The sequence below is a fragment of the Quercus lobata genome, chromosome 3, assembly GCF_001633185.2.
Source record: "Quercus lobata isolate SW786 chromosome 3, ValleyOak3.0 Primary Assembly, whole genome shotgun sequence".
Lineage (NCBI taxonomy): Eukaryota > Viridiplantae > Streptophyta > Magnoliopsida > Fagales > Fagaceae > Quercus > Quercus lobata.
In genome coordinates, this window is record NC_044906.1 from 72,493,672 (window position 1) to 72,506,324 (window position 12,653).

At 34.2% G+C, this 12,653-nt stretch overlaps 1 protein-coding gene across 1 annotated transcript; it reads left to right on the forward strand.

Annotated features, from left to right (window-relative positions):
- The first annotated feature begins 1,704 nt into the window (after window positions 1-1,704).
- LOC115981421 (G-type lectin S-receptor-like serine/threonine-protein kinase CES101) lies at window positions 1,705-9,599 on the forward strand. The gene is made up of 8 exons (XM_031103554.1): window positions 1,705-2,941; window positions 6,874-6,966; window positions 7,069-7,268; window positions 7,363-7,573; window positions 7,691-7,928; window positions 8,011-8,161; window positions 8,263-8,573; window positions 9,540-9,599. Exons 1-7 carry the CDS (start codon window positions 1,705-1,707, stop codon window positions 8,569-8,571), a joined length of 2,439 nt encoding a protein of 812 aa, XP_030959414.1. The 3' UTR covers window positions 8,572-8,573; window positions 9,540-9,599.
- Window positions 9,600-12,653: the final 3,054 nt, after the last annotated feature.

Consider the following 12,653-nt stretch of genomic DNA (forward strand, 5'->3'; position numbering starts at 1 on the left):
ATTTGCCACTGAAATTAAAATTGCCCTATTTATAAAATGTCAAAAATACTTCTGAAAAGAAACAAAGAAACTATTATTGAATTCAAAGAAGTGTACGTGGCTTAATTATGTGCGATGATTAAGAAATTGGATACAATTTCCTTATGGGACAAAATGGTACTGCCCATATTTATATAGGATGATTGAGAAATTGGATTCAATTTCCTTATGGGACAAAATGGTACCGGTACTGCCGAGCATTCACATTAATGAGTTAGAAAAAGTGGTAAGATATACACATTTTGGTCCAAAAATTGTCCATAGATGTGTAAATATACAATCTTGCTTGTGTAAATGATTTTTTAATTTTTAATTTTTAATTTTTTTCTCTTCTCTTCCCATCTACTATTGTCCACTGAATTTAGGATAATATATGTATGGGTTCAAATCACCAATAATTCACTTTTAGATGTGTTACAAGGTCTAGTGTTAGCGTAAGTTTGGTTTAGCTTTTTAAAACTGGGCTTTTTGAAAAAGTGGGGTTTTCAAAAAGTGCGGTATGAAAAAGTGTTTTTTGAAAAAACTGAGTATTTGGTAAAAACTGTTAAAAAGCGTTTTTTGAAAAGCCAAATATTTGGCTAGCACTTATAAATTACCAAAAAAGATAATATATATATATATATAAAATATTGTGAAAGTATTGTGAAAATACTTTCTAAAAAATTATTCTAAAAAGAACCTTCAAAGTTTCTAAAAAAATTATTTTTTTCTCACCAATATTAACTAATAATAACCTACTACTTAAAATTTATTATGAAAATATTGTAATAGCATTTCTCAATTTTAATTTCTCATTCTTTATTTTATTTTTTCCTTATTTCTTTACTTTTTGTCCATCGATATTTCCTTCTTTTTCTTTTTTTCCCTCTTTTTTTCTCCACCACACACATACCCTTCTCTCTTTTTCTTTTTTTTTTCTTTTTTTTCTTTCTTTCCCCATTTTTCCCTGCCACTTCCTCCACACTCCAAAACATTCCACACTTCACAGAGCTCTCTTTCTTCCTCTTTCTTTTTTTTTTTCTTTCTTTTTTTTCTTTCTTCCTTTCTCCCTTTTCTCTTGCCACTTCGTTTGCAAGTTTCTTCCCCTCTATCCCATCAAAACACACAAACTTAAAGGTCACACACAACCACACCGTTTGATTCTCATGAAACGAAGATAGAGAGATGGGTCTGCTGATCGGTCGTCTCCGTCTTTCGCCTCAGTTGTCTGCGTTTTTCGCCTCCGTCGTCTGCTGATTTGCTCTACCTTCACCACCGCCTGTCTTCCTCCCCACCGTTGCTTGATCTCTTCCCCACTGCCAACGACATCAGTAGAAATGGGTTAGATTGGTTTTTTTTTTTTTTTTTCCAATTTCACTATTGGGTTCCTTTGTAAAATTGTGTTATAAATAAAGGGATAAAATTAGGTTTTTAAGAAAAACTAGTGGGAAATTTGGGCAACTTCCAACGGTAATATAGAAACATGCTTTAGTGCTTTTCTGCAATGAAGCAAGGTGCTACTTTTGTGATTTGGGCTTTTCCTTCACAAATGAAAACGTAGTTTTTAGAAAACACAACTTTTTAAAAAATTACCAAACGCACATTTTGGTTTTTTGGTTCCAAAAAGCACGTTTCAGTTTGTAAAAGCTTAAACAAACAGGCACTTAAGCAGTGCTGTGTACAACAATGGCTAGCAAGGAAAGGCTCTTCAATCCAACTTTATTGCTTATAATTATCGTGTCATCCTTGTGGGGTTCGTCAGCGGCCTTAGCCTTAGACACGCTAAAGCAAGGCGATGTTCTTAATTCTTCCCAGTACCTCGTTTCTGCCAAACAGAGGTTCACCTTGGGATTCTTCAGCCCAACTTCTTATTATGGAGACAAAAAAAACAGTTACTTGGGCATTTGGTACACAAATTATACGGAAAACATAGTATGGATCGCCAACCGAAACAGACCTATTTCAGATGATTCAAGAGCGTTTCTTACCCTCGACCATCTGGGAAAGTTGATGATCAATTCCAGTGGATTCGGAGGTGATCCCTTTGTAATATATTCTGGTGGTGAAACTGAAAACACTAGTGCTACTCTACTAGATACTGGCAACTTAGTAGTATCAGAAGTGAACTCCAATGGCTCTATTGGAAGGAGGTTGTGGGAAAGCTTCGATGATCCCACTGACACGCTTCTGCCTGGGATGAAATTGGGTGTCAATCACAAAACTGGGCGTAATTGGTCTCTTATTTCATGGTTGGCACAAGATGATCCAGCATCAGGAGCCTTCACACTCGAGTGGGAACCCAAGACAAGGAGATTGGTTATAAAGCGGCGAGGGGTACCTTATTGGAGTAGCGGTCTGCAGGTGAGCAGCTTGAAGAATGTATCCTTGTTTGAATATATTCACCCCACCAAAGGTCAGGATTACATTATCAATACGGATGCAGAAGGGCAGTACTTCACTTATTCTCTTGACACTGAGTTTGACTCGTTGGATCAAGAAAGATCGGCATGGCAGTTACAATACTGGGGCTCGATAATGGATAGAAGTATTTCAATTATGAAGATGAATTTTTGCTATGGTTACGGTATGGATGATGAAGGATGCGAGACATGGAATCAACCAGAGTGCAGGCTTATGGGTCGCCAAACGTTTGAGCAAAAATCTGGAATCTTTACACGTATAGGTCCTGATGGTCTACCGCAACTTGCAGCCGGTGTTTTTGATAACAGACCAACCATTGGTCCTGCTGATTGTAGAGATCTTTGCTGGCATAACTGTGACTGTCTGGGCTATAGTGGAAAAGAAGGAACTGGATCTGGATGCCAGTATTGGGAAGGAAATGTAACATTCAATCCTGATGATGGACGTTCTCGTTCAAGAATTTTAAAATATGTTCTAACGAAAGAAGATCCTTCAAATAAAGGTTAGAATACGAAATAATGCTCTACCTGAAACTACAATTATCTTAATTATATCTATAATGTTTATATTGTAATTTTAATTGCAATATCACAGTGAGGTCATGACTTCATATAACCATGTTTGTGAAATATGTTCTAACACCATTAGTAAAAAAAAAAAATTATGTTAAAAGGCCAAAATGTATACACTTCTTGGACTTCGGGTGTTGTTTTTAGGTTTCCATCCTCATAAGTGAGACTTTCTTCCGTTTAATTTCGGTTGCACAAGTTAGTCGCATGCATTTCTTGCGACCCCTTTATATATTAATTAATAAAATAGTAATTTGGAATATTAATGCATCAATTAAAAAAAAAATGGTATATTTAAATTAAAAAAAAAAATTCTATTTCACTTTCCCACACTTTCTCAACCAAACAGATTAGATCCACCACCTTTTATCAAAATTGCTAGTGCCCTCCTCTCCAACAACATTCACCCCATTGTCATCTTAAACTCCCTCCAAAACACCTCTTTCAAGGTCGTCTATGTCCTCATTGCCTTGGCCATCCCTATCTCCACTAGTAGCTCTCAGTACCAAGGTTTTAGACAATATTCCTTCCTTCACTATTGATGTTGTCTGCTTTTCACCTCCTCTTCACCGCTGTCAACTTAGAGAGTTTTGGGGAGTTGGAAGAAACAAAAGGTTTTAGGGAACCAAAAAGGATCCATGTTTGAGAGAGAGAGAGAGACAGGGAGAGGTTTTTCCCCAAATTCAATATAATATGAATATTTTATTTAAAAATGAGTTTTATATTATAAAATTAATGGTATCTGCATTTCAATTCCATCATTGATAGCAAATGGAAGTTAGTTCAAGAGTCAATTCACGAATTTGGAAAACTCAGGAAGTAAAAGAAAGAATTGAAACCTTAGTGGATTAGTTTGCAAGTAATCCAAACTCTAGGGGGGGGGGGGGGTGTGTTTTTGCATTTTGGCCTTATGTTAATGTTAGCATATAATCATTACCGCCAGAAAGGAAGGAAAGTTAAAAAAAATAAGTTCACTCTAACATGCATATGATCATCAAATTATTACTGATTGCTTTGTGTAATGTTGAATTGTATTCCTTTGTTAGACTTTACCACTTCATGCATATGAGTTAAAAGGAAAACTATGACCTAATAGACAAAAAAAAAAAAATCCTTCAAAATGGTTCAGAGAAAAATAACGTGGTAATTGAAAAGACTACTCATATGTATTTTTAGTCTTTTCTTAAAAAAAAAAAAAATTATTTTTAGTCACATGACATTTTTAATTTATGTGACTTGTTTGAACACTAAACATAAATGATCTTATGAATCATTACGTAGTGGGTTAGAGGAGATTCCTCTAAACTTAGTTTGGTGGAGAATTTTCTTATAAATCAACTAGCTTAAGGAACTCCATAGATTTTCCCCTTTGTTAGGTTTTAGATTGAAAGTTCAATTAGTGTGTAAAACACTAATGAATGTTTAGACTCCTAATTTCAAATTAAACCAACACAAGCTTATATTCAAACAATATATATGCGGAATAATAGGTACATGCAAAAACTCAAACAAATAAACAACTCTACACCATATCTAATCATAACACAGTAGCAATTAAAAGATAAGAGTAAGGGTAGTTAGAGAAATGCAAACACAAAGATAACACCTGCACGTATTATTGAAAAGGAAATCAAAGAACTCAGCGAAAAATCTCTCCGCCGCCTTCCAAACGGTAAAATAATCCACTAGAGAATAAAATTGGAGTACATGAATAACAAAAGACCCTCTGAGCCTAGTCTACCCAATGTACTTGAGCTTTCCAAGCTCCTGCTACCAACTGATTAAGCCTAACCATGTTTTCTCTAGCTTTTCGGATCCAACAATAAGCCCATTGCATCAACCAAGTGAATTGCTCATCTTTGAACTGCTTCCCAAGTACCAAAATACCTCCTCACTGATATGGGTATGGTGAGATAAAGTTTTGGCTAATGAACCTCTCAAGGGTATGTCAATGGAGAGGGTGAAAGTAGAGAAATTTGAAGAATCAAAAGTCTAAGATTATGGATGAGTCAATCTTGGTTTTCTTTAAGGTTTCTCTTTCAAAATTCTCTCTAAAAGCTCTTTACATTTCGTGGGTATAAGGGTATTTATAGTAGGGTACGTGAGGAATGTGAAAAGTCATTTTTTTGCAAAACAGGACATTCTGGTGACTCACTCTTGCGACTGGAACAAGTCGCGAGTTAACTGCCAGGCCAGATTGTACTTTTTGTTCTGTAATGCTCTAGCTATTGCGACCCTTCAACTTCCTGCATGCTTCACACGTGTGGCATTTTGGCGAGTTGCCAGTCGCGAGTCATTCGTGAGATCCAATAGCTAGAATCCTCTTGAATGCACACACTTGAATTTCTTCACACTCTCTCACACACAACCCTTACATTATTCCCACTTAAATACAGGGTATCTAATTGCTGAAATTACAAGCAAATTTGGCACAGAATAAAGCTAACACATGGTTGAATAAATTCAACCTTACATGGATTACTAGCCAAATTCTTGTGTCAAAACAAAGTGTTATGAGGATGTTAATGTAATCATGTTTGGTTTTTATTAAATTCAAGTCAAGAAGCATATTGAAAATTTCAAGCGTCTAAAGATTTGTTTGAGAGAAAATATTCTCACTTGAGCAAACTTTGAATAGAGTTTGGTAGACCTCCCCTTAATCAAAAACTTAATCAAATGTTTGCTTGACCTTTGCTTAATTCTCGCTTGAGTTAAATTTTTGTCATGCCACTTGTTTCAATTAAATTTCCCTATATAAAACAACCCTTACTATATAGAGAGATAGACATTGCTATACATGAGCAAATTTAAGAGCCAAATTTCCTTTAGCCAAAGAAGTCCAAATTCCTCTCCTTTGAGTGTTTCTCTTAGGATTTGTTTGGATGCCGCTTATTACTAAAAACATTATAGCAAAATAATTTTTAAATATGTAAATAGTTCCGTAGGACCCAATTTTAAAGATTTTTTTTTTTTTTTGCTGAATTTCGTACTTTCAGATCCCGTGAACAATGCATGGGACCCACGAAAAAACGCTGGACGTAGCTGAAAACACTTTTCAGCTCTATCCAAACTTACACTTAGTGTTCAAAATTACATTTTGAGAGTTTCTTGCCTTGAACTTGAATGGCTAAAACTCTTATGCTATGTTTGGAAGTATTGAGAGAGAGAAGAGTAGAGGAAATGAGAGTAGTGGAGAGGAGAGTAGAGGGGAATGGTTATCCTCCACATTGTTTGGATATTTTTAAAATTAAGTAAGGGGGAGGGAAATAATTTAGTCTTTTTTATTTGTAATTTTGTTAATATGGTAAGGGTAAATTTGATAATTCATTTGGTCAAACATTTTTATGCTCTACTTTCCTTCCAAATCTCTTCAATTTGGGAGAATTAAAAATAATGGGTTAGAAGTAGTTCAAACCCCTCCAAATCTCTCCCTCTTCTTCCTTAAAAAACATCCAAACAAGGTAATTAAATTACTTTCCCTCCCTCTACTCTACTCTCCTTCCTTCTCCCAATATCCAAACATAGCATTAATTCTTTGCAACCACAGAGTTAGTTCTTCGACAATTAGTTGTTTTTGTTGATTATTAGAATTCCAAGATATTGCAGATGAGGTTCGTTCATAGAGAAAGTTCATGTGGAAGAATTTGCAGATGAGGTTTTGTATGTATGTAGGTTGTTTACCCAAAAAAAAAAAAAAACAAACAAACAAACAAACAAACAAACGCTAGCTAAGTAGGTTATTATACCTATTGCTTCTAGTGAATTTTATAATCAAATCTTGGAATCTTCTGTAACCCTTTGATCTTTTTTTTTTTTTCCCCCTTTTTCGTGTTCAACAACGACTATAACTTTTGTCCAAATAAAGGAAATAAGAAATGGATTGTACCAGTGATCGTTACAGCTATACTTGTGCTTTTCTTGGGAACCTTCAGCTTATGGAGGATATATCGACAACGAGGTATATAATCACAAATAATATTTTATTTTTTGCATTGTGCTCAAAACTTTGTGCCCAATTTTTTGAATGGCTAGTGTACTTTGATATTAAATAACAAAACAGTTGACGCTGAAAGAAGGGAAGAGGAACACCTACTTGAGCTCACAACACCTGATAGATTATTAGATGCAGATGAGCTTGAAAAAGACGGAAATGCAAGACATAATATAAAAGTGTTCAGCTTTGCATGTATTGCAACAGCTACAAATAACTTCTCAGCTGAAAGTAAGCTTGGAGAAGGTGGTTTTGGACCAGTTTATAAGGTATGTTTCCAAAAAAAAAAAAAAAAAAACTTGTTAAGATGGTTTTTAGCTTATGATTGACAGTGTTGAATAATCGATGTTGTATAAACTATAGGGAGCATTACCTGAAGGGCGAGAAATAGCAGTAAAAAGATTGTCGAGAAATTCAGGACAAGGATTAGTGGAGTTCAAAAATGAGCTTATTCTTATAGCTAAACTCCAACACATGAATCTTGTCAGACTCCTTGGATGCTGCTTTCAAGGAGAGGAAAAGATGTTGATTTATGAGTTCATGCCCAACAAAAGTTTGGATTCCTTTCTCTTTGGTTAGCATTACTCTCACTTTATTCTTATGTAATTTTACATATTTTGCATTGAATATATCATCAATTTAATTATGAGTATAATGAAATCATCATACTTCACTATTCCTTGTAAGACAGATCCAACTAAAAGTTATCTATTGGATTGGAAAATACGAGTCAATATCATTGAAGGGATTGCTCAAGGACTACTTTACCTTCACAAATACTCAAGGTTAAAAGTAATACATAGAGATTTGAAAGCTAGTAACATTTTGCTAGACGAAAACATGTGTGCCAAAATATCTGATTTTGGTATGGCAAGAATTTTCAAGCGTGATGGATTGGAAGCAAATACTAATAGAGTTGTTGGGACATAGTAAGTTAGAACTTGTTTAGTTTGGTAGTTAGATGAATTAGTTGTTCTTACAACTCCACTAATCCATTGGTTTTTGTCTTAGTGGTTACATGTCTCCTGAGTATGCCATGGAGGGCATTTTCTCTGAAAAATCTGATGTCTTCAGCTTTGGTGTTTTAATGCTTGAAATTGTGAGTGGAAGGAAGAACAACAACTTCTATAATGTTAACGGCTCACTAAACCTCGTAGGATATGTAAGTTTTTGAAGCTTATTACAGATTTAGCGATCTTCTTCACCAAAATTTTTTTTTCTTTTCACTTTCCATAGTGTTGATACAAATTATGTCTATTTAAGGCATGGGACTTGTGGCAAAGAGATTCTGGGAAAGACATAATGGATCCAACTTTAAAAGATTCATGTCCTATGCACCAATTGCTAAGATTCATTCACGTGGCTCTCTCATGTTTAGAAGATAGTGCGGCGGACAGACCTACAATTCTAGAAGTTATTTCTATGCTTAAAAATGAAACTGCGCCACTTCCTATTCTTAAAAAGCCAGCATTTTTCACAGGAAGTAATGTCAATAATGAAGATTTACAGAGAAAAGAGTCAGAAAACTATTCAGTGAATGGCTTGTCCATTTCTAGAATGGATGCAAGATAGAGGTATGACTTTCCACAACTATGCATTTCTATGTAGTTACATTTTTTCCCCTTTTAAAATATGATAAAAATAAACGAAAAATGAAATATTACAAAAATAATTCAAAGGAAATGCAAACTAGTATTTACATCCTTCCTAGGGAAAATTATTTTATACCTTTGAAATATAACGAGGTGGTGCTTTTTCTTCTTACATAAATGATGGATCTCATAATGAAATTAATTAGCATGAACCACTATTCATTTTATTTTTTTTTTTTTTTTTTTGCTGAATGAACCACTATTCATCTAAGAAGAGTACCGCATTGATCATCTTAGTACAACTGTATTGAACAATTATTCCATATCATTAAACCGACATAGTCTCTATAAGTTTCAATGAAAAAAAAAGTATTGAAAAGTAGATCCAGCAAAATCTGAACTGAATCCATTAGTTCATTCAAATTCAGTGGATAAAAACAAGAATAAATAGGAAACCTTGTATTTGACCCGACCACTCAAGCAAGTAGGGTAGGATTGACCGAGGGTTACACGAGTACCCATTTCTTCTTCTTCTTCTTCTTTTTCTGAAGAAACCCCGCCCCTAATTTCCTTTTATTTTAAATTTTAAGTTCTTATTTAAACCATTTATAGACTAGTTATATTTCAAATTTTTAAATTTTGAATTTTGAATTTTTATTGACTTGTTTTAATTTATACTAAAGCCATATTAAATTTTCTTTATTGTAAATGAAAATATTAATAATATTACTCTCCAACTTAAGTTACATTTCTTAAATATGAATATTTTTGGTATTAGATTTAGAACTAAAATAAATTAGTTTTTTTTTTTTTTGTAAGTTTATAACAGATTTTTTGTGTGCAATTTATTATTTTTCTTTACCTATCATGTTATATTTTATTGTTAAAATTTTTTATATTTAATTATTTTATAAGTCATTAATTTTATTCATATTTTATATATGACAGGTGCTCTCAAGGATGATCTTTGGACCACGGTATCCAATTTTTATTGTCCTTTTGTGAAATTATTAGAGTAATAAATTGTTAAAGTTACTAGTTTGTGTTTCCTTGTTTTTTTTTTTTTTTTTTTTTTTTTTTTTGAGAATCGTGTTTCTTTGTTGTATTGAAAGAAATATAAAAAGAGTTTGTCAAAATTTCTTATTTATTGTTTGTATGTGAAAAAAATAAATAAGAAAGTTTGTCAATCTAAGAGCAACCACATCAGTCCTTCCAAATAAGAAAAAGTAGACAATTTTACACATTTTACCCCAAAATTGACCCACATCAATGGAGCTAAACTTGTATAAATTTTCATTGTTGCTACAGTAACTGTGTATATTGACACAACTACTATAGCTTTGCATTTCACTTTTAACGTTTTTATTCTTTATTCTCTCACCAAGTCAGATTGTTCTCAATTTCTCTCTCTCTTTTCCTCTAACTCCAAGGCCTCTTCTTTCTCGATCCCACACACTCTCTCTCTTCGTCTAAGTAACAATCATCTATGCCTATCTTTGAAAGATCGTCTCCTTGATTCTGCTTCTCTAGGCTTGGAGTTGGAGATCACACTAAAATATTTTATCATCTTCATTCTTGGGTTTCTAAAATTTTCTAGTTCATCAATGGAGTTTTGGTATGTGTGGAAGTTTAGATGCTGTAATTTAGGTGGATGAGTGATTTTTAGAGTTTGCAGTTTCTCTCTTTCTCATAGTATATAACCTCAAATCGTTGGGTTTTGGGTATGATTTGTTGGAAATTTTGTTGTGTTTTGGGTATTGCTGGAAACACAGAAGTTGGGTCTTGATATTTGAGAATCTTAAAAAGATGGGTCTTAGGATTTGATATTTGAGAAGCTAGGTTTTATTTAAGATTTGTTGGAAATTTTGTGTAATATTTGATTTTAAAGATGGGTTTTGGGTTTCGCAGGAAATTTTGATTGGTAGGGCTATGTGAACGTACACAACAAATTATTTGAAAACAAATATTTGAAATACATCATTTGAAGTTATCTTTATCCTCAATATGAATTTGAGATAAGAACTGACTGCATCTTTATCTATTAGAGCATTCACATTGGGAATGACATATATTTAGCATAAAAACTCAAAACCCCCCCACACATCCGGACTTTAAAAACCAACTATTGCAAAAAAATTTTGCAACAGTGCTATAGCCTTTAGAATTGCACTGTAGCTCAATTCTTAAAAAAAAAATATATATATATATATATATATATCTTAATATTTTATTCACTTACTTTATCAATTCCTCTCTCTCTCTCTCTCTCACAGGTTTTTGGATTTTGGATTTTTGTTTTTATTTGGGTTTTGAGATATATTATTTTATTGTGTAGAAATATTATTATAATGTGTTGTATTGTAAAATAAAAGTTAGGATGCTAAGAGTATTGTAAAATGATATGGTATAATTGATAAAATACTTTTTTGGGATGGTAAAATAGGATGTGATAGAATTTTGGGATGTGAATGCTCTTACAAAGGTTGATTTAGAGTTGGAATCTCCATTTTATCCTTGAAGTGACGGTATGAGAATAATAAAGATTGGATATTAGCCCAAATGGCTAGAAGGCTGTTTCACTAAGAGCATCAACATTAGTGGTGCCAAAAACTTAGTACTTAAGCATCACAAAAGTCTACTTTATCTATTTTACCACTTTACTTTACAAAACACCCAACATCAGTGGTTTTTTTTTTTTTTTTTTAGAAACCAACATCAGTGATTTTATTTTAGCATTCAACATGATAAAATAATATAAACAATACAATAAAAATAATATATCTACTACAATAAACAACAATTACTACCACCACCAAGGCACCAACACAATAAAATAATATAACTTTTAATAAAATATTGTTTTTTTTCACCAATAGCCAAAATTTTTGGCTTTCCATCCACCATTGTAGTATGCTTTTTAGTTTTTAGTATTGGTGGTGTATGAATTTTTTGCACCACCAATGCTAATGCAGTAGGTAGTTTGGTATTCAAATTCAAAACCTGATTGAGGCTTTGCCAATATTCAGAATTAGGAAATCAAGATCCTTGTAGCCATCCCGGTAGAATTGACTCTTCCTATAGAGTTATATGATTATATCATTGAACAAAGAAATAAAAGTGAGTTAGGCTATGTTTGGTTCGCGTAAAATCATTTCCGGAAAATATTCTATTTTCCGGAAATGCTATTTTCCGGAAAGGAAAACGTTTTCATGTGTTTGGCTGTCACAAAATTCATTTTACGGAAAATTAATTTTGGTGTTTGGTTCATTTAATCATTTTATCAGAAAATGCATCAAATCCGGCGAAACGCTTGTCCGACGAGCGGCGCTCATCGATCGACGAGCGCGCTCGTCGATCGTCGATCGCTCGGACGAACGAGCTCGTCTCTCGTCGATCGACGAGCACGCTCGTCGATCGCGCCGCTCGATCGACGATCGCGATCGTGCACCGCGCCGCTCGTCCGCGCGGTGCGATCGTCGGACGAGCGGCGCGATCGTCGGACGAGCGGCGCGATCGTCGATCGCGGCACGATCGTCGGACGAGCGGCGCGATCGTCGGACGAGCGACGCGATCGTCCCTCTCTCTCTCTGATCTGGGCTCTCTCTTCTCTCTCTCTCTCTTTTTCCGGAAGTGAATTGAAGTGAAAATGAAGGCAGAAATGGATTTCCGTGGTCAAAGGGAAAATTCGTGGTCAACCGGAAATCATTTTCCGGAAAATAATGTTTTCCGTGACAGCCAAACGCATGCATTTTCCGGAAAATCATTTCCGGAATCACTTTGAAGTCGATTCAAACGCAGCCTTAGTCACAAGTTTCACCAAATGAGCCCAGCCCATACCATCATAGGTTTATGAAGCTTAATGAGTTCTTCGGCCCTGGTGCTTGGAGCTCTCTGAAATTTGTTAATGTCTACGGAAGTGTCCATTCAAAACTTGGGCGCAAGCAAACTATCCAAAGAAAGAATAAGGAGACATGATCTCTATTTTTTTTGAAATTCAAATAGGAAAAATACTGATTAATTTTCACAAAATCGAAAAAGATCAGTTTTATTTATTTATATATT